Source organism: Apostichopus japonicus, chromosome 21 (assembly GCF_037975245.1).
Source record: "Apostichopus japonicus isolate 1M-3 chromosome 21, ASM3797524v1, whole genome shotgun sequence".
NCBI classification, from domain to species: domain Eukaryota; kingdom Metazoa; phylum Echinodermata; class Holothuroidea; order Aspidochirotida; family Stichopodidae; genus Apostichopus; species Apostichopus japonicus.
In genome coordinates, this window is record NC_092581.1 from 2,803,591 (window position 1) to 2,823,488 (window position 19,898).

Here is a 19,898-nt window from a genome sequence, read left to right on the forward strand (position 1 = left end):
AAATTAATTCATCTTAAACAGTTAAAACATTACTCCAATAAAAAAAAGAGGGAATACTAGACTTTCAGAAATCACAACAGTGTCTACTATGGGCTTGTATGTGTTAGTAATTAACAATAACTGAATCATAAATAAAATATGAAAAATAGGTAATCTGAAGTAAGTTAGCTGTTTATGGCATACTGTACGGAAAATCCTATGCAAAAACAATAAAATTGTTACAGAAATTCAATTACAGATTTTTCCCCTTTTTTTTGGCCAAACCTGGGCATTACTGCTTTCAAAGTTTTTCTAATAAATAATAAGTTTAATCAACCTCAAAATTGCTATTCAAACTGTAAATGCTAAGTTATTCCATGTTTTCATGGACACAGTTGATTTCATGTAAAAATCAGTGTTACTGGTACCCCTGGTTAGTTAGGTTTCTTGTGTAAATAAGTTTTTGTAACAGTCTTTAAAGGTCCATATGGCATTAATCTGGAATTTTTGTGCATTCCATTCTCAACTTACATTCTTTTACATATCAGCAACTTGAGATGGTTGAAGGAGAGATCACTGTGATAGAATTGTTAATCAGCGAAACCTAAATAATGAGTAATTAACTTTTTCGTAAAAATTAACAATTTTTGCCAAAACAATTATGCATGGACACAACACCCTTTCTTTTTCATATTTGATAATCAACCAATCAAGTCCTCTCTATGATCACATGACATCAGACAGTAGCAAAGTGCCTGTTTTGCTCATTTTGTACAAACATTGATGTACTAGGCCTATACTACTAGATGTAACTGAGCCAAGCATTTAAGCAATTCCCTTAACACTCAACGATAACAGCCAATCAAAACCTACAAAAAGAACACATACAAACATTCATTACGCGTATTGAAGCTTTTGTTAACACGAACGAGCTAGCTAGCCTAACACTTAATGCATGAAATGCATATACGTAATAGAGAGACCGTTCACAGGTGTGGCTTATCGTTAAACATCTTGCCGTTTGACAAATTTGCATAGCATTTTGCTATATAAAGCCATACCAGATAAATAATTTATTGCACAGTGTTTGCTTCATGCAAGTACTTTCAACCTTCTTGAACCCTTCTCACCCAAACTGCTGCAATGAGTTGATAATTGTGCTATCGAGAGAAAATTTGATGCATTCAAATTTCAAAACTGCTACATCACTAAATTCGAACACTGAATTATTTCCTGCATCTTATGCCCAATTCTTTAGATGCAAAAGCAGGTTTAATACCATATTCCGAAGCTACATAAATTAGAATATATGAAAGTGTTTCAATTTGTAAACCTAGACTAAGTGTTACTACTGTATGTTGATTTTTTATGGCAGTTTTAAACATCTGTTTTGAGGTTAATTAAAGAAACAAACTGTATTTAGTTTGACCTCCGTGTATTTTGAACAATGTAAGAGAATTGCTGTTGAAACAACTGCTGCTGCTTTAAAGCAAAAAATAAGAGCAAAATTGCATTTATTGGCAAAAATGTCTTCACCTTGACTAATTTTAAGCGTGTCATGGAAACGCCTACGAGGCAAATGTTTCAGTTTTAAGCCACAATTAAGGCCGTGCAGGATCTTCAAATTACCGGCAGAATTTAATCTACGGGAATAAATGCGCCACAAAATAGGTTACCCAATTTTTTTCCCCCTCTTTTAATTCCCCCCAGGCCAGCTTTGAAGACAGTACATGAAAATTTGCTATTCCAAAAATACCCCTAAACTTTTGTTAGTGTTTTCTGGGGAAGGATTTTCTATAAATGGTAAAAAGATTTAAAATCTTTGAGGTGGATATAACCATTATGATTTAATATATACAATTTTTTTTCTGAGAGATGATAAACTGAAGGATGCTCTAAATTTTAATAAGTGGTTTCTTTGAGCATGGAAGTAAGATAATTGCCCTTGTAATGAGCTTTATACAAGATGGAAAAGTAGTCACCCCATCGTGGGAAAGGAAAAAAGGTCACGAAAATATGAAATCGTATGGGTTTTTTGGTCAGTTATTTGTCATTTTTTCCCCTTCCACATCGGTTAATAATTCTATAAGGATGAAGTCAGCAGTGATAAATCCCAGAAATATTTTAGAACTTTTTAACTAATTAAATTTAGTATACCACTGTCGTGGCATTTTTTTTAGTGTGTTACGTATATATGCTATTGACAAATTCCAAATTTGTTTATAAGCAGCAGGCCTCATATTTACTGTAATTTGCAAAAATGATGGTTATTGAACCATAGCCTCATATTTTTTTGTTGATGTTTTTCCTTGTCTTCTTCAGGCCCAGTTGCTTGATCTGAGAGAAGAACTATGCGAGGTACAAGCAAATAAATCCATCCTTGAGAAAGAGCTTCACAATCAACTCTTGCAGTTCCATGCCGTCCAACTTCAACTCCATGCCAAGACTGGACAGACAGTGGAATCAGATGCTATCAAAAAGAAATTGGTAGGTGTTTTTTTCTTGTGTGCCTACTGTAGTTCGACGGTCCGCAAACTGCAGTTTGGAGTGCGACCCAAAAGTAGACTGTGAAAATGTTTTGGGAGTGTCCCAGGGTTTTTTCCGTACATGTTAGAATATTCGTTCACATTTGGGGGGGGTTTTGCGGAAAGTTTATCATTTGTTACATCAAGTCCATAGTACCAAGCTAACTTTGATGCATTCTGAGCATGGATTCTGAGGGGTTGGTGGTGGCTCAATGTTCAAGGAATGACATGGGCCATGGGCCTAAAAGTTTGCGTGCTGCTGGCCTCAGCACGACCCTGCATTTTAACAGAACCGTGGCATGAAAATCTCCGTTCGTCAGTATATTTGTCTGGTGACAACGGTAGCACTCTTGCTGTACAAAGTCCAGGCCGAACTGATAACCGTCAAACCACCTGTCCTGCTTCTGCGTTCCACCATTTAAGCGCCATCTATCAACAGCAGGATATCCAGGGCTCTGCGCGGTTATGCAAGCCAGGATATGTAGGACATGCTCTATCGTGCCTGGGTAGTTTACACAACAGGCAGTGCTTGTCTGACTCAGACATAATCTCTTATTGCATGATATTTGATTCAGCCTTGCTGCAGGGGATTTTGCAGCTGCTGCAGCATTTCCTTATTGAAATGTTCGTCTTAAATCTAGGTGCACCTCTCCTTTCTCATTTCACCCTTTGCAAAGAAAGATCCTATCTTGAGAATTTTCAAGGAGATTCTTTACAAATCTTAGTCTTCTGCGACACCGAACCTCCATTACACGGTCAATTAAAATGCCTGTCACGAACAAGGCTTTGCTCAGATGAGCGTCTTAAATCAAGTGAATGTCGTAATTGCCATCGAAGAAGGAAAATGCAGAGAGAGACGTCAGTATGTATGACTAATGATTTAATATTTCTACAAGAATACAAGAAATACACTTGTTGACTCTACTTCAAAGCTATATACATTTCAGACTTCTGTAATACAGGCAAAATCTATGCAGGTCTGTTAGTCTTTTCCAGCTATTTTATTTAAAAAAAATTGGACTTAATGTAGAATTTTTGAAATTAGGTCGTCTCAGAGACTTAGTGTCTTCCCTCATGTTTGGTCATGTATCGCAGAATTTGTTTCTCATTAGTAATATTGGATTTTTATTGGTTTATTTTGATTTATCTCTGCTTTTCTCCAAATGTATCTCTGACATAAATTGTCTAATATTTGTGGTATGTTATCATGGCCAAAACATGTTAATTGTAAAGTCTGTTCAACATGATATCAAGAAAGTAACATACAATGTTTGCTAGGATGTCTCGAGTATCAGCCATTCAAATTGTGCTTTTTTTCCGGAATTGAACAAAACTTGAAAAACTGAATGATGACAGAGGCTGTGTAAGCTTCCCAGCATTATACTAAACAGTCTACAAAGCTTGCCTAGAAGTTATTGTGTAAAAAAGACAAATAAAACAGTGAGATCTATGCTAAGCCTAGTCTAGAATTTCAGAATTTTTTAAAACCACTGCATCTGCCAGTTTGATAATAGTGGAAACACACTTGCTGCTGTTAGGTAACAGAAATTCGAGACACTTCATGTTCACGGAAGACGGATACATTGGATGCGAGTAACCTGAAGAAAGCGAATTCTTTCATTCCGTCAACCGGTCTGCGAGATTCCTTCTACTCAAGAGGCTGGCTCCTGCGGTATACTGGCGTATAAGTGTGTCAATGACTTGTGCTACATTCACCCTACTTTTAAAAGTTGAGCTTAAATTGCACATCAACAATTTGGCCAAGTAGACAATATTGCGGATAGAAGCTTCAATAGCCTTCCTGCTAGAATCTTTGCTTCGAGTTGTCAGGTTTTATATTTCAGTTCAGATTGCAGTACTGTACTCAACCTGTAGAGGCTAAGCATCATCTGTGTTTAGAATCTCAGGAAAGTGAGGTAAAATAATTTGCTTACACATATTTGCTTCGCCCCTCGATTACCTGTCTCCCCACAACCTTAGCACACGAATAGTAATAATATTCCTGTTTCCAGTAAAACAAAGATCCTAAGGAACCTTTCCAATCGAATTAAGTCAAATTAGAATCCACACAAAAAATGCACGATGCTGACACTTTGGATGGTAGAATGAGAAGGAAGGGCATTGACCGGGTGAGCCGGTCACAGAGGGTGAACAGTGTTAAAGGTTACCATTTCATTCTAGGCACAGTGGAACGAAAGTGCTAAGGTTGTGGCGAGACAGGTAAGCTTGTCACTCCTAAATATCCGAAACAGTAAGTTTTGGAATTTATAATTTACAACAAAGCTAAATGACTAAACTGTATAACAAGTTTGGCGGCTTATACAGTAATTTGGCCTTCTCTTAATAAAAGTAGGTTACTTACATAGCCATATATATTAATAGCACTGTGCCTAACCTTTGGGATTTACTTGCATGCGATGGTGAGGTAAGTTTGAAAAGGTTTCCTGCTACGGTAGTATTGTCGCCAATAAACTATCAATTCAGGGAACGTTGTTGTTGTTGGTACAGTAAGCAACGTCATCGTATTTTGGGAATCTCAGCAAATATGGGAATACTGTTGTATATGCAGGCGTAATGTACATGTGTAATTTAAGAAAGCTACTCTATGTACATTACTGGATTGTACTATAAGTTTTCAGGGCATATAATTTAGTGTTTCTTTGTATCTACTCTAGATTTGCCTTTTACCTCTATATACTTTTATATACAGTAACATGCCAATATAAAATTTGACATTCGGCTAACCTGTGGCATCTTTATTCCATGTTTTTCTTAAATACTTCAAGACAGATATATATGTAAATGCTAGGTTAATCCATCCACAATATGTGATGCTAAAGATACTGTAGATGTTCATGAAACATTGAACATATTTAAGTCTGATCATCTATATAGATTGTAATTTACCCCTCTGGTAGGCCACTGATGTAGGAATCAAGATTGATGGTCTCGGTGTGTCTGTAGAATGGTGTCATCAGCCCAGTTTATTGAGTTACCTTTTACATATCTTTTGATTGATCACAAAATTTTTATTTGGAGCGTTAAATTTTATGGGGAGACCCAATGTGTCGTCATTACCACATTCAATGATTAATGTCACCAAAAATAAAGAACAAAGAATACACAAAAGGAAATGTTAAGTCAAGCAAAAAAGTGATATGAAAATAAAAAGAAGAAAAAACGAAGAAGGTTTGTCTTAAAATGTCATCTTACACATGAATAATATTGGTACTGTACTGTACTAAAATGGCCGCCTGAAGTATTTTGTAAAATTTATGTGTACCATTTTTAATCACTGCTAATATTAAAGACACAGATGGAGCAAAAATTAATTATTTTTAATTACACGAACAAATGCCAGGGAAGGCTGTTCTACTCATGAATTCGATCTCGTTTAGCTGGAAAGTTAATGAGATATGACCCACACATATACTTTTATATTAAGAAAAATTGATAACCTTTCATATTGAAATAGCACTAATACGCCCAACTAGTGTTATCATTTACAAACTTGTGGTATTGTACACTTTTCATTTGGGGAGTGTTCTACTGTAGGTGGTGATGTTGACTGACCAGTGGTAAATGTATATTGAAATGTACTTTGTCCTAATGGACAACCAGGTCTTTACCGTTTTTGGTTGTCTGAAAACTAACTAACAAAGAATGCCCGATCTGTACACCGTAAGAGAGATGTAGTGAATTTTGGCCAATAGAAAGACAGCTTTGGATCGACCAGTAAAAATACCGCTTCAGGTGGATCGTACTGTAGGCCTACCGAGCTGTTCCAATATTTCCAAAGGAGTGGAGGATGGTACCGATTTATCGTTTTACCTACCTATCTGCTGCATTTAGCTACAATGCAACCTGATTATGATGTTAACAAACCTTCAGAAATAGTCGTAAGTGCTCCAATGGTTCAAATGTTTTATTTTTCATGATAAATTCATTGCATCGAACAGTTTCCAAGTTCACACTCTTAGATTTAGATCTTATCCTTTTTCAACTGCCAAACAATATTTGATGCTAAAGGTCTACCATTTTCATCCCAAGATGCTTCTTAGGAGTTTGATGAGTACTCATTACATTTCGTACAGTAGTCTCACTGTATCTATTGCTCTGCTGGTTGTCATTTACATAATTACAGCAAAAAAAGGGAAAAGGGGAAAAAACAGAATGGCAAAAACAGCATGATCCGTAGATAACGAATGATGTATTAATGTAAATGTATAGATCCCCTTAGCTACCTTCACTAAATAACGATGTTCAACCAAGCCTACCCGCCAGAGGCCCAGATGTAGAATTCTCATCAATTTCCAACCCCCTATCCAGTTTCCTGCCTCCGACTTAATTCAGGAAACGTTAGCTGGTGAGAGTTATGCTGTTCTGCTCATCTCAAAGAAGGCGATCATCTCGCGAGCATTCGCCTTCAGCCTCAAGGTTTTTTCGGAGTCTTCTTTGATGCGATAACTTTTAAGACGTTTCCATCGCAGAACTTTGCAGGGGCACAGCGGACGGCGAACAGAGCAAGGTTACTACCTGTCAAATATTCGTTGAAAACATGCATAATCGGTTGGCTCTTCTCTTGGGTGTTGAAGTCGTAGGTGCTCCCTTTCTATCTCGTTGGGACGGCCACTCTGCCGTGAACATGTCGAAAGAATTTGTCGAACAGCGTGTCGTCGTTGTCTTGTCTGCCTATGCTGTCAAAGCTTCGCGATACAGTATGGTACAGGTACTGTGATAACACAGTCTATACTAAACGAACAACTTAACAGCTCTAAGGAATAATTTACAGAGTTCTTAATATTTGGTTACAGTTTTGAGGTGCTGAATTTATGTTTTGAAAATCGTACACTACTGAAATATCCACTGAGTGCTTACTGTAGACTTTGCTTCTGTGCGTACACATATTCCTGCTGTATTCGTCTGCATAAATTTGTTTGCTGTAGGTAGCATTTTTGCATCGTAAATCACTTTGAAGCAGGACTTTTGAAACAAAATGATTTCCTGTTACATCTGCTTAAATTTGAAATCAGTTTCGTGAGGAGTTGCATTGGTAAAAGTGATTTTAAAAATCCAACCACAGTCAGGGCAAATATGTCGGGAGCGTGTGGCAAGAAATTTCCCCAAAATTTACCAACTGAATCGTACATTACTGTAGTTGATAACTACGTGTTCCTTTATCAATCCCTCATATCCTGAGCGGATCTTCCACGAATTAAAAAGTGATTCAGTCATGAATCCTCTGGCAATTAAGTCGAACATTAAGTCCTTCTTCTCTCTTAAGATTTAAGATTTCACGTTGTGCATGTGCAGTCGAATTCAACCAAAATAGGCTTTCAGTCGGGAGATTGATGGAGTTTCTAAACAAACGAAAAGGTTGTTCATGTTAATTAAGAAGATTTCTCTGATACGGCGGCTGCATCGAGAAACTATAAACAAGAAAAGAATCTGAAGAATAAGAAGAAAACAACTAAAAAAAAACTGAAAAAGGGAGAAAAATGAACCATGTAAAGGGGAAACTTGTGCATGCTGATAATATGCTTGTAATACTCTATAGAGTACTGTGAGAATTGCTCACAATGCATGAAATACAAATTTCATGGATACATTTCATGGATACATGTACTCCCGTATACCCCTCTGCATACATGTGTAGGATGGATTTATATTTTACCGACAGTTTGCTGTACACAGAGCAGGATGTCTACAGTAGGCGGGGGAGAGTTTGTTATGAATATTGCAATAATTGAGAAATTATAGATTTGTATTGTCAGCTGCGGTCTCTCGAGTCTCTCGTACGATTGAAGGGTTGGAGAGGGAATTCTGTGGTCGTTAGGGTCTCTGTTGATATAAGAGCGTAGAAAATGGCTACCTGCGAGGACATGCTCTGGTCCAAAGTTCATCCTGTTGTTTTTTTATTCGATCAGGGTAGAGCATTTTTCTTTTTTTGAGGCAATTTTGGTTCAGGTGCAAAAAACTAATGATATTAGTTGTTAGAACTTGCATTTGTCACTTACCAGGTGGGTTTTGCACTTTGCACATTGCACATTGTAGGATGAACAAGGTAGGACATTTCAGAAGTGGCATACACAGTTCTTTTTCAGATCAATAGCATGCAAGCACTGTTTTATTGAAATACCATTTTAGACAGAAATAAGTCTGCATGTAACAAACAACCACTGTAGTATTGAAATACCATTTTAGACCGAAATAAGTCTGCATGTAACAAACAACCACTGTAGTATTGAAATACCATTTTAGACAGAAATAAGTCTGCCTGTAACAAACAAGCACTGTAGTATTGAAATACCATTTTAGACAGAAATAAGTCTGCGTGTAACAAACAAGCACTGTAGTATTGAAATACCATTTTAGACAGAAATAAGTCTGCATGTAACAAACAAGCACTGTAGTATTGAAATACCATTTTAGACAGAAATAAGTCTGCGTGTAACAAACAAGCACTGTAGTATTGAAATACCATTTTAGACAGAAATAAGTCTGCGTGTAACAAACAAGCACTGTAGTATTGAAATACCATTTTAGACAGAAATAAGTCTGCGTGTAACAAACAAGCACTGTAGTATTGAAATACCATTTTAGACAGAAATAAGTCTGCGTGTAACAAACAAGCACTGTAGTATTGAAATACCATTTTAGACAGAAAAAAGTCTGCGTGTAACAAACAAGCACTGTAGTATTGAAGTATATACCATTTTAGACAGAAATAAGTCTGCGTGTAACAAAAATTGCCGCTCGGTGTCATAAAGTAATGTCACATAAACTTGACTTTCTCTCTCACCTGTACCCTCACAACTACTGCACTCTTGCTGTAAGATGTCTAGAGTTAAATTTCCATGTTTTGTACACTTCATGATTGATAGTGATTACAGTAGTACTTACGCAAAAGCTTAGAACTTTCACAAATTGCGTTAATGGAATTGTGAGGTTTTTCACAAAATAAATGTTCATTTTGGTGAAATATTCTCCGAGAGTGCTTTCACCCACATGTTGTCAAGTTCTTAAATGCACTCAGATCTACCTAATTAACTTCACTTCTCTCTTTATACTCATCTCCAGTCTGCTTAAATGCACGTTCCCCATGATCTACGTAACTTACTATATACTTAGTAATGCCTTAGCAACTGCTATCAATATGTTTGTGTCAATAGTACATTGTAGTACTATAGTACAGTACTTACTGAATTTATTTTGCTGCCTCACTGACCTCTCTCCTCACAACCTTAGCACTCCTGTTATCTGAATTTGAGGACCAGAGCCTGTACAAATAACCAAGTTTAACATAATTCCCTCCTCAAAGTATGCAGCTACAGTTCTTTGCTCAAGTAGAGCCTCTGTGGATCTGGTTTCTATTTGATCTATTTCTTGCGCCCCCCCCCACCCCTCATCTCTCTCTCTGGATGAATGACAAAATATTTTGAATAACTCCTCATTACCAGGGAGAGCAGCACTTTGAAATTCATCCAAGTTTCTGATATGTGTGAAATTTTCTTTAGTGCACACTGGCAGATCTGCTAACACGTACTTTGTGTTGGTACTGAGCTGTGGTAATTTTTATGAGTATCAACATTTTACAAGAAAGTACCTGGGCCTCATCTTTAGGGGTAACCCGCAAATTTGAGCCAAAATATGCAGTCCTGCATTGCTAGAAATTAAATTGAGTCAGCTGTTCATGGATGGTTCTAAGGTCTAATCACGTATGCGCATTGTTCATTATATGTACCTGGATTTAGTTTGTCAGTGGACTCTTAAACTAGTGTACTTTACAGTTCTGTACACTGTACATCCTCCTGATTGTTTGTCAAACTGTGCGTGACCCAGAAGACATTGAAATGTATCAGATCCTTGTTCATTTCTAATTCAGAGATCATAGTTCATTTGTAATTCAGAGATCCTACTGCATTTATAACTCAGATCATCCTCTGCGCAGAATAGTTCACAGACTTATTCAAATTAAAATGTATTCATAAAACCTTTGTTCTATCCTCCAGGAAGTAAGTTCTGTCAACATTCATGTCAACCCGGCTACATTAATCGTCTCTAAAGCTCTTTAATTGCTGATGGGTTTCATGAATTTGGAAGTGAAGTAGTTTTTGTGGGAAAAAAAGGGCATGCATGCCTTCCACAAAAACTTAATATTCAGTTAAACGTCAGTGTGACAGTGAATAAGGAGGACTGACTATATACAATTTATTACTCTCCTCTCTTACCTGTATCCACTCTACTTATGCACTTTCCTCTTCTACCTAACCATCTAAACTTGGCATTAACCTTTAAGCACTGCACCCTCTTTATACATCCCATGTTCCTCACACTCCCTATTCCTTCAGAATCTTTCACTATGAAGCAACCTACGTGTACTATACAACACAGGGAATAATTTATCCGGTATCACATTGCAAACTGCTATGCAAAATGGGCCAATTGCTATACAATTGCAAAAACGTATATATAGTAGTTTTTGTACACAGAAACCATTGTACATGAGACCAAATTCAGAGCCCTCAAAACTGCTATGCAAAATGGACCAATTGCTATACAATTGCAAAGACGTATAGTAGTTTTTGAACACAGAAACCATTGTACATGAGACCAAATTCAGAGCCCTCAAAACTGCTATGCAAAATGGACCAATTGCTATACAATTGCAAAGACGTATAGTTTTTGTACACAGAAATCATAGTACTGTACATTACAAGGGGCAAAAATTCAGATCCCTCAAAACTGCTCTGTAAAAGTTGAACACTAAATTATTCCCCTGTAACATGTTTTTTAATCCAATAAATAGGCCGTCTGTTACTTTCAGTAACCTATTCAAAGTTACGTTTGTCTCTTACATGTCTCAACACAACCTCAGCACTCTAGGACAGTCTGGTTATCTTACAACACTGCCATCCTTCCCCGATCATCGACCACTTGTTGTCATTACTGATTTCCTTTTCATTCTGCCACTCAATTATATGGCTTCCTAGATCAAATGTGCTCTAGTTGTGTGGAGACAGGTAAGTCATGAATATTCAAACCTGGTATGGTTTATCATGTTTTAAGGAACTGAAGCTATGAAATCTGTCAGACTTTAATTTTAGAAAAAGTGAAAAGGACATGTACAGTACATGTATTATATTGTACAGTGTACAGTCATTGTGTACAGAAGAAGAGTTTGAAGTACAGTACATTTAAAGGTCTACGGACACGTTTTCCTAATCGCTCTAATAGGCATTAGAAATCATGACAATAGCTGCATCTCCCATGAAAATTGCATCCAAATTATGTTAAATATTATATTACTACGTCAGTTTGTCTGGATGTTACAGTTCTTCAAGTGTGGATAATGTTTGTTGGTTTGAACGACATGATATAACTCGATAAAATGTCTGCTCTAAGCAGCTTGGATGGCACTGTATATATGCATATATATACTGTATACTCTATGGTATATATATATCTATAGATGAAAGTAATTTGAGCGCAATTTGTGTAACAGCTTTCAAGGTTGAATAACTCTGAGCTTTAACAAAACTAAAATGATCAGTTTTCATGATTGAGGCCAAAAAAGGAGAGGAAGAGAAAAGCAACAAAAAATAGAGAGAGAGAGAGCGAGAGAGACAGAGAATAGAAAAATATCTAACAGAAGTCTCTCCAAAAGATCTAGAAGAATAGTGAAAAGAAAGAATAAGAAGTAAAAATGAAAGGAAAAAAGAAAGAAATGAAAAGAAGAGAAACTAATAAAAGAATAAGAGAAACTAATAAAAGAATAAGAGAAAGACAAATGCATTGTACCAAGGATAATGTGAAAGGCCGCTTAAAGTGTGAAACGAATCATGCTGATAAATATATATCGTTTCTGTTGATACTTTCGCCGCGAGGCCTGATAACGACTACGACGATGAAAGTAAAAAAGATGATATTTGCCAGGGCATTTTATGGATTTTCTTGTTCCACCCGACTAAACAATTTATCATTCCCCAAAACAGCCATTATAACCCATTCCTACCTGATGTATCAAAGCAGTTTGCAATCAAGAAATTTCTGGGCAAAGTATATTGCATCTAATCAGGGCAAAATTCATTTTTCACTCTTGCCCGACACAATTTTTATCGATTCAAGCTCATCTTTTTTTTATGATAATTCCCGGTTTCGGTGATGTTCTCCATGTGTATTTCCCAGAGAAGTGATTATCTGTCAAGCTGACAAAGCACAGGCATTTTGCCAAAGGGAAAGGGAGACCCAAAAAAAAAGAAGAAATTTAAGGAGAAAAATAGGCAGAAATAAAGAGGAAAAGAAGAGAGAGGACTTTTCTATCTGTTTTACTGATTATTAGCCATTAGGATCAGGAAATGTTTTATAGCCAGAGAAATGTTTTTTTCCTCAGTGACGGATGGAATCGTACATATTTTAACCCATCACTTGTGTGAATTGGAATACAAAAATGCGCATAATATCAGTGATGCATGCAATGCATTACTCTACGTCGTCAGATGTAAAAGTACAGTAGAAATTTGTTTATGTTACTACTGTTAGAAGAAATAGTTACATGTGTATGGAGGGAATGTTTATAAAGTTCATTTTTCGTGTCTAGAGACTGCCATTTGAACGTGCAGGACTCTACGACAGAGGCCCGTGAGGGGTGTCGAAAACAGTTACGTGACTTTATTTTCAACTTTATCAGTTGAAGGGGGGTGCTTGACTCCATTAATATGTGATGTGGACTGAGGTTTGAATAATTTAAACACTGTTATAAATTGATCATTGTAAATTAGTAAGAGCTGGCTGGGATGTTGTAAAATAAATTTGAAAACCTATTAAAAGGCAAACATGTGTTCTATCGTTGGGGGTTGGGGCAAACAGGGTTAAATCGTTAGAAACATTGCTTCCTGAGGTTATATGTGTCAGTTAATGCTTAGACTACTTTTAAGCACATTTCTATTCTGTAGCGCACAGCCCCCTATCTATCCCCCCTATCTTTCCCCCTCTTTCTCCTGTTTGTGACTTGGTAACATTTTTATAACCAGTACACGCACTCTAATCTACAGCCAGAGTTCCCCCTAAGCTGCTGTGTGTGGTTTTTCATTCCAAATCTAGGACTGAATAGTTAATAGTGTTGCTGGATGTAGCCTAGTTTGCATAGAAGGATCAGACTACACACTACATACAGAACACAACACTATCATACAGTGTATGCATACAAAGAGATAGTGTAACTGGCTGTACAGTAGACCAGATAGCATAGAAGGATCAGACTACACACTACATACAGAACACAACACAACACTATCATTCAGTGTATGCATACAAAGAGATAGTGTAACTGGCTGTACAGTAGACCAGATAGCATAGAAGGATCAGACTACACACTACATACAGAACACAACACAACACTATCATACAGTGTATGCATACAAAGAGATAGTGTTACTGGCTGTACAGTAGCTCAGTTTGCATAGAAGGATCAGACTACACACTACATACAGAACACAACACTACCATGCAGTGTATGTATACAAAGAGATAGTGTAACTGGTTGTACAGTAGCCCAGTTTGCATAGAAGGATCAGACTACACACTACATACAGAACACAACACTATCATACAGTGTATGTATACAAAGAGATAGTGTAGCTACATTTACAGTAGTCCAGTTTGCCTACAAGGATCAGACTACACACTACATACAGAACACAACAATGTATGATGTAAATTTGAAAAATGTTCTGCAACCACCTACTTCAAGTGAGAGAGTTTTTCAGTTGCATAAATTTACACTTGTTAGCAAGTAAATAATTTTGGCCACACACCATTAAAGTGTTCTGTTTTTTTTTCAAATTTAACATTCAATGAGTTCCTTTGATGTATATACAGTACTTAAGTTAACACTATAGATAAGCATCCAACAGCATCCGCATTCTCTCTCTCCCCTCTCGTTTTTTTCTCATGCATTTTTTTATTTTATCCAAAGGAATTTTCTCGCTGCCTTCGAGAAAGAGCTCTGAAATGTTATATGGATTTCAGAAAATCCGAGCGAAGTTTTGATTTCCTTGGAGAATGAGTAAAAATCAGAATAATGTATTGGAGGGCTGCTGAAGGATTGGTTTGTCTACAGATTTTGATAACTGCTCAATAACTTTACAGAATTAGGTGGCCCAGGTTTAGACTCTGGAAGAGAAATTCGATATCATTTCCTGATTAATTGTTCGCTCCTTAAAACGAGAATTTTCTGCAATTTTCAATTCCTGAAGGTGCTCCATAGTTTTCTTTTGCCTCGTCGTCGTAGGCGCGGTGCTGGAGAACGGAGATTGGATTGACCAACAGACGTTAAAATCTCTCAGCTTTTTGGAGATGCTTGTACGACTGAGAATTGGAGATGAAAGATGAAGGGAGGCTCTTGAACCTCTGGCACCTGTTTAGCTACTTTGTGACAAATTTCTTCTTCTTCAAATCCTCAAGAGTGTTTTCAGCTTAATAACAATATCATATCAAGGGTTGTGTTTATGTTAAACCAGCCTGTTGTAGTACTACAGTTCAGTATCTATGCAATGCAATAAAATACACTGTATATTTCCTGTCACAAAATAAGTCTAAACTTCCAAATTATAGCCATTTGTGGAGAATCAACTGGCAGTGGGATGAAGTATCTACTGTACCGGCTACAGTCAAATTCCCACTAGCATATTCAGTGAATTAATGAATTAATTCAAACACAACATTAAAGTTTTGCTACATTTAGGAAAATGCAAACTGTGCCTTTTTCCCCTTTTTCCAGGCAAATTGCAAAATCCACTGGCTGGCACTTAGCCAGTAATTTATAGTCTGGAATTTCGAAGCCTGCAGTATAGTCTGCAAAACAGTCACAATAATGGATGAGCTTCACAACTTATTATAGATTGTTGATAATTGTATGACAATAAATTCTTACATATCTCAAGGAAAGTTGGTTTATATAGTTTTCTAAACAATTCCAGACACTTAATGTACTAGTAGGTGTAGGTCTATATAGGTCCACATTTTTTTTCTTTCCCCACAATGTATCTGCTTCTCTCGGTACCTGTCTATGTATGCTCCACATACATACACATTCTCATCAACTATATATCTAACCCCAAAATACTTGATAACATGTTAGCAATGTGCAGCTACATTTGACCACTTTGTAGAAATAATGCAAAGTCGATTTTAGCAAGAGGTTAGATTTTTCTGTGGGCCTGTGGTATACTAGAAATGTATCTCCTCGTGCCTGACTATGCAGTAATGCGTTGAAAATGTTACGCCAGACCATGGCTTTAAAGCCTCCTGTTGTCAGTTTGCATCGAGGCAACAAATGTCTGGCAATTTTGTATGCAAATGAAGGTCTTTATAAGAGGTAGGGAATTTGGAAATGTAAGCAGGACTCTCGGATGAACTTTGCATGTTTTAAGATGCTTTCCCAAAAACAGATGAAGTAGTAGGACAGGTTGAAAACCATTTGGAAGTTGGTGAAAATGAACTAACCTGAAAAAGGGAATTTATAATTTTGTTTTGTTCGTTTGATAGATGAGACAGAAAAATAGTTTTGTATTTAAGATAAGCGTAGAAATAATTAAAATAATACAGTCTCAAGGTGGCGATGAGATTGGTGTATATCCTTGCAAGTAATGTGCACAGTAAATTGAGTAATCTTGGAAACGAAAACAAGCTCCCCACAAAATCTTAATATAATCCCTTGCAAAACAGCATTTATGGAATTAACCTTGGAAATGTTTAGAGAACAGACTTTTTTTAATTTATATAATTTACGGTCCAACGGTTATTGCTGTCCTCACCAATATCTCTCTATTGCCCCGTGGACATTTAGTGGGTATAATAAAAAATTCTAGACAAATTCTCTCGACTTTGAGATAAGCATTCTCGACTCGATGGAAAAAGACGGAGACCCCTCCGTCTCGAGGAAGGAATATTTTTTTTTTGTTCATTAGATTCTGTAGACGGACAACTAATGTAGCATGAGGGTTGGATAAGGAGTCGAGTTTAGTTTGACAAATTCCGTTTTCATTTGGTGATTTCAATGAAGAGATGAAGAGACAGCTATGTGGAGATAGAGAGAGAGAGGTTGCTGGCATATCGGAAAAAAATTGACGTTTTGGCGAAGTGTGTGCGTTGGATGAGATCGTACTGCATACAGTAGAACACAGTCATGACCATCCCTGAAATACAGTGTGCATGAAACAATTATAACACATGAATTCATTAATTTATTAATTGTGTAAATACGAACAGTAAATAGTGTGGTTGGCATGAAGTGCATTTGAAATGAGGATAGATATTATATATATTGATAATATATTTGTAGGAATCCGAGACAGAGAGAGGGAGAGAGATTATTGAGAAAGTAGAAGAATATTGGCGTGTAAGAATTTGAGGTACAGAATTTAACTTGATTTGATATTGGGATCGAAAGAGACCAATTCACAGCGCGTACTCCCTCACCTCATATAACCTATGCATTACCGTATTAACCTCGCTCTAGCATCTGGCAATTTGTCTGTATGTAAGTGTGGCCATCTCCCTTCCGTAATTGCCAGCTGTTACGCAAGTATCGCTCTCTTATTGCTCTCACTAAATCCTAAGATTTCAATTACTTCGTCTAAAGTTTATCGTTGTTTTTGTAATTCTTTTTCATCTATTCAACGTCCTGCACGTTTGAACTGCTTTTTGTCTTTGAAACGTTTTTTCTTTCGTGATTTTCGAACGTTTTTTTTGGTTTACCTCGTGAACGTGGTTCACGTAGCGTGGCTAGGCCCGCACCTTAGTGTAGCGTTCCCCTAGCGTTTATTTACTTCCACGTACAGCAGTCGTGTACGTGGGCTTACTTGCAGTTAAGTAACTGCTTTGTTTAGTTCTTCATACGGTTTTCGTACAGCAGTCGTGTACGTTTTCCCTTTGCAGTAAAGTAACTGCCTTGTTTATTTTTCGTACTGGTTTAGATACGAATTTCTTGCTGTTCACGTACAGCAGCCGTGTACGTTTTCATTCTGCAGTAAAGTAACTGTTTTTGATTTAGTTTTCACAGCTTCAGGTCTCGGAGATTTCTCGAAAAAAAAAAAATTTTTTCGGAGATTTCTCGGAAAAAAAAAAAAAAAAAAGGATGGAAAACTGCCGTTCTTGTAAGCAGTTCCGTCCGTTCAAAGCATGGGATAAGCATGATTTATGCCCAAAGTGTCGCCCATGCGGGAGTAAGCAGACCTGCTCCATTTGCCAGGACTGGACCCAGGAGCGCTGGGATTTGATCGGTACCTGGCTGGCGGATAAAGCCGCAGAAAAAAGAAAGAAGGCGGCTTCCTCAAAGCAGGGGAAAAAGAAGCCGCCGGCGAAGGAACCCCAGGCGGCCATAAGAGATGGCATAAGCCCTAAACATGGGGGAACGGAGGGCGCCATACGAGATGGCTCAAACCCTCCTCAGGAACGGGTATCCATACGAGATGGAGCTAATTCCCGTGCGGCGTCAGCTCAGCCACGGCCGCGACCCCAGGAGGGTCCGTCCACTTCAGGCCACGTGGAGTCCAGAAGCCCCCGAAGACAAGCGGTGGCGGACTTATTTACTTCAACTCCGGGGTCGTGGGACCACAACCGGAGAGATTTCTCGGGGTTCTCCCCGGAGAGTACGGAACGGCGCCAAAGCCGAAGCAGAAGCCGTACCCACAGCCGTAGCCGCGGTAGGAGCCGGGAAAGACACCGGCGACCTCGACGCAGGTCGAGGTCTGGCTCGTCGCCCTCGTCCTCGAGCGGACATTCTTCTGGGCGACACAGGGCCAAGAAACGAAAGAGGAGACAATCCCCAGATCCGGGGCAGGCTCTCCTTTCCCAGGTTAAAGACCTCCTGGGACAATTGCTACAAAAGCCGAGTCAACAGGACCCGGAACAACAAGGGGCTCCGTCAATTCCACCACAACCGGCGCCACCGCCAGCACCGGTTACGGACGATCTCGCCCCTGAGGAGGCCCAGGCAGATCCCTGGGACGACGTCTCCTCCAGAGCTGATGATGCGCTGTCAATCGCAGCTAGTGCCCGCCTCCTCAGTGGAGACTCCGAGGCGGAGGATGAAGAACCCTTACGGGGTACAGAAATTTCGGCGGAAGCCTTTGAGAAGGCGACGGCAGTACTCCGCAGAGTCCTCGGCTTCGAGGAAAGGGTGGATGCGCGGGCCCACGAGGGGCCGGCATCCAAACTCACTTTGAACGCGGCCACCCAAAAGCCTCGAGCCTCCATCCCGGTGGATGTGGAATGTAGAGAGCGGTTCGAGGCGGTGGCACAGGCGAAACGCTGGACAGCCTTCCAGCGATCAGCCCATCGCACTTTCCACGTGGGCGACGAAGACTGGGAAAGTCTTTTCACGCCACCCCAAATCCCGCCTCAAGTGAAGGAGAGACTTCGGTCGGCGGGTGCCTTAGACGGCAAAGACAAGTTCAGGGAGAAGGGTGCACAGACCCTAGAATCCTCCCTGTTCGACGTAGATAGGGCCTCCCGCGCAGGGATGAAGTACTCGTCAGCCCTATTACTTTTCGCCGAGCTATTGAACAGATCGTTCCAACAGGCCCAGGCATCGGGTATCTCCCGCAAAGATACCGCCGCCATCATTGCCCTCCTGGGACCCGTTTCCAGGATGGTATTAGACCAGTTCGCCCGCGTCTCGGTTAAGGCTACCTTGACACGTCGGGACCTGGTTCTGAACTCCCTGAATTGGTCGTCCAGATCCACGGCGGACGCGTTCCGCAACTTACCGATCCTGGGCAGCGACCTCTTCGGCGGCAAGTTCGATGACAAACTCCGGGAGGAGGCAGAGAGGATGAAGTCTCTGAGGGAGGCGGATGAGCATATGTCCCGCCCGACCTCATCCTCGCGCCCACGTTTTGACTCAAGACAAGGTAGCCGCTCAAGATCCAGCTACAGTCAGAGTCGGGGCGCTCCGCGAACGCATTCCGCTCCTTCGCGGCCCGAACACAGGCCGTACCGCCCGCAATACCGCGGAAGCCGCGGAAGCCGCGGGCGCGGTAAACGGCCCTAGGGATGCCCACCCCACCGTAGCAGCCAAGGCCAAGGTGGGGGGGCGACTAAGAGTTTTCTGGGCTCACTGGGAGAAAATCGACCCAGGAGCCTGGGTACTGGACGTGGTAAAAAGGGGCTACGAGATAGAGTTCTCGTCTACCCCACCCCAATATGGCCTCTTCGCAACCACGCCAGTACCCGAGATACCGGAAAAGCGGGCCGCCCTCGAAGACGAGATCAACAGTCTTCTCAAAAAAGGCGCCATTACGCGGGTCACCACCGCAAACGCGGACGGCCCCCTCTCCCGGTCCTCGTTCTTCCTCACGCCGAAGAAGAACGGGACTTGGAGGCCCATCC

At 39.5% G+C, this 19,898-nt stretch overlaps 1 protein-coding gene across 3 annotated transcripts in view; it reads left to right on the top strand.

Annotated features, from left to right (window-relative positions):
* Positions 1-19,898, top strand: part of LOC139962610 (Golgi-associated PDZ and coiled-coil motif-containing protein-like) — an 82,891-nt gene that overhangs the window by 7,639 nt on the left and 55,354 nt on the right. For all 3 annotated transcript variants that reach the window (XM_071962746.1, XM_071962747.1, XM_071962748.1), the window contains exon 2: positions 2,302-2,466. In XM_071962746.1, the coding sequence (XP_071818847.1) occupies positions 2,302-2,466 (165 nt within the window). The remainder of the gene's footprint in view (positions 1-2,301; positions 2,467-19,898) is intronic.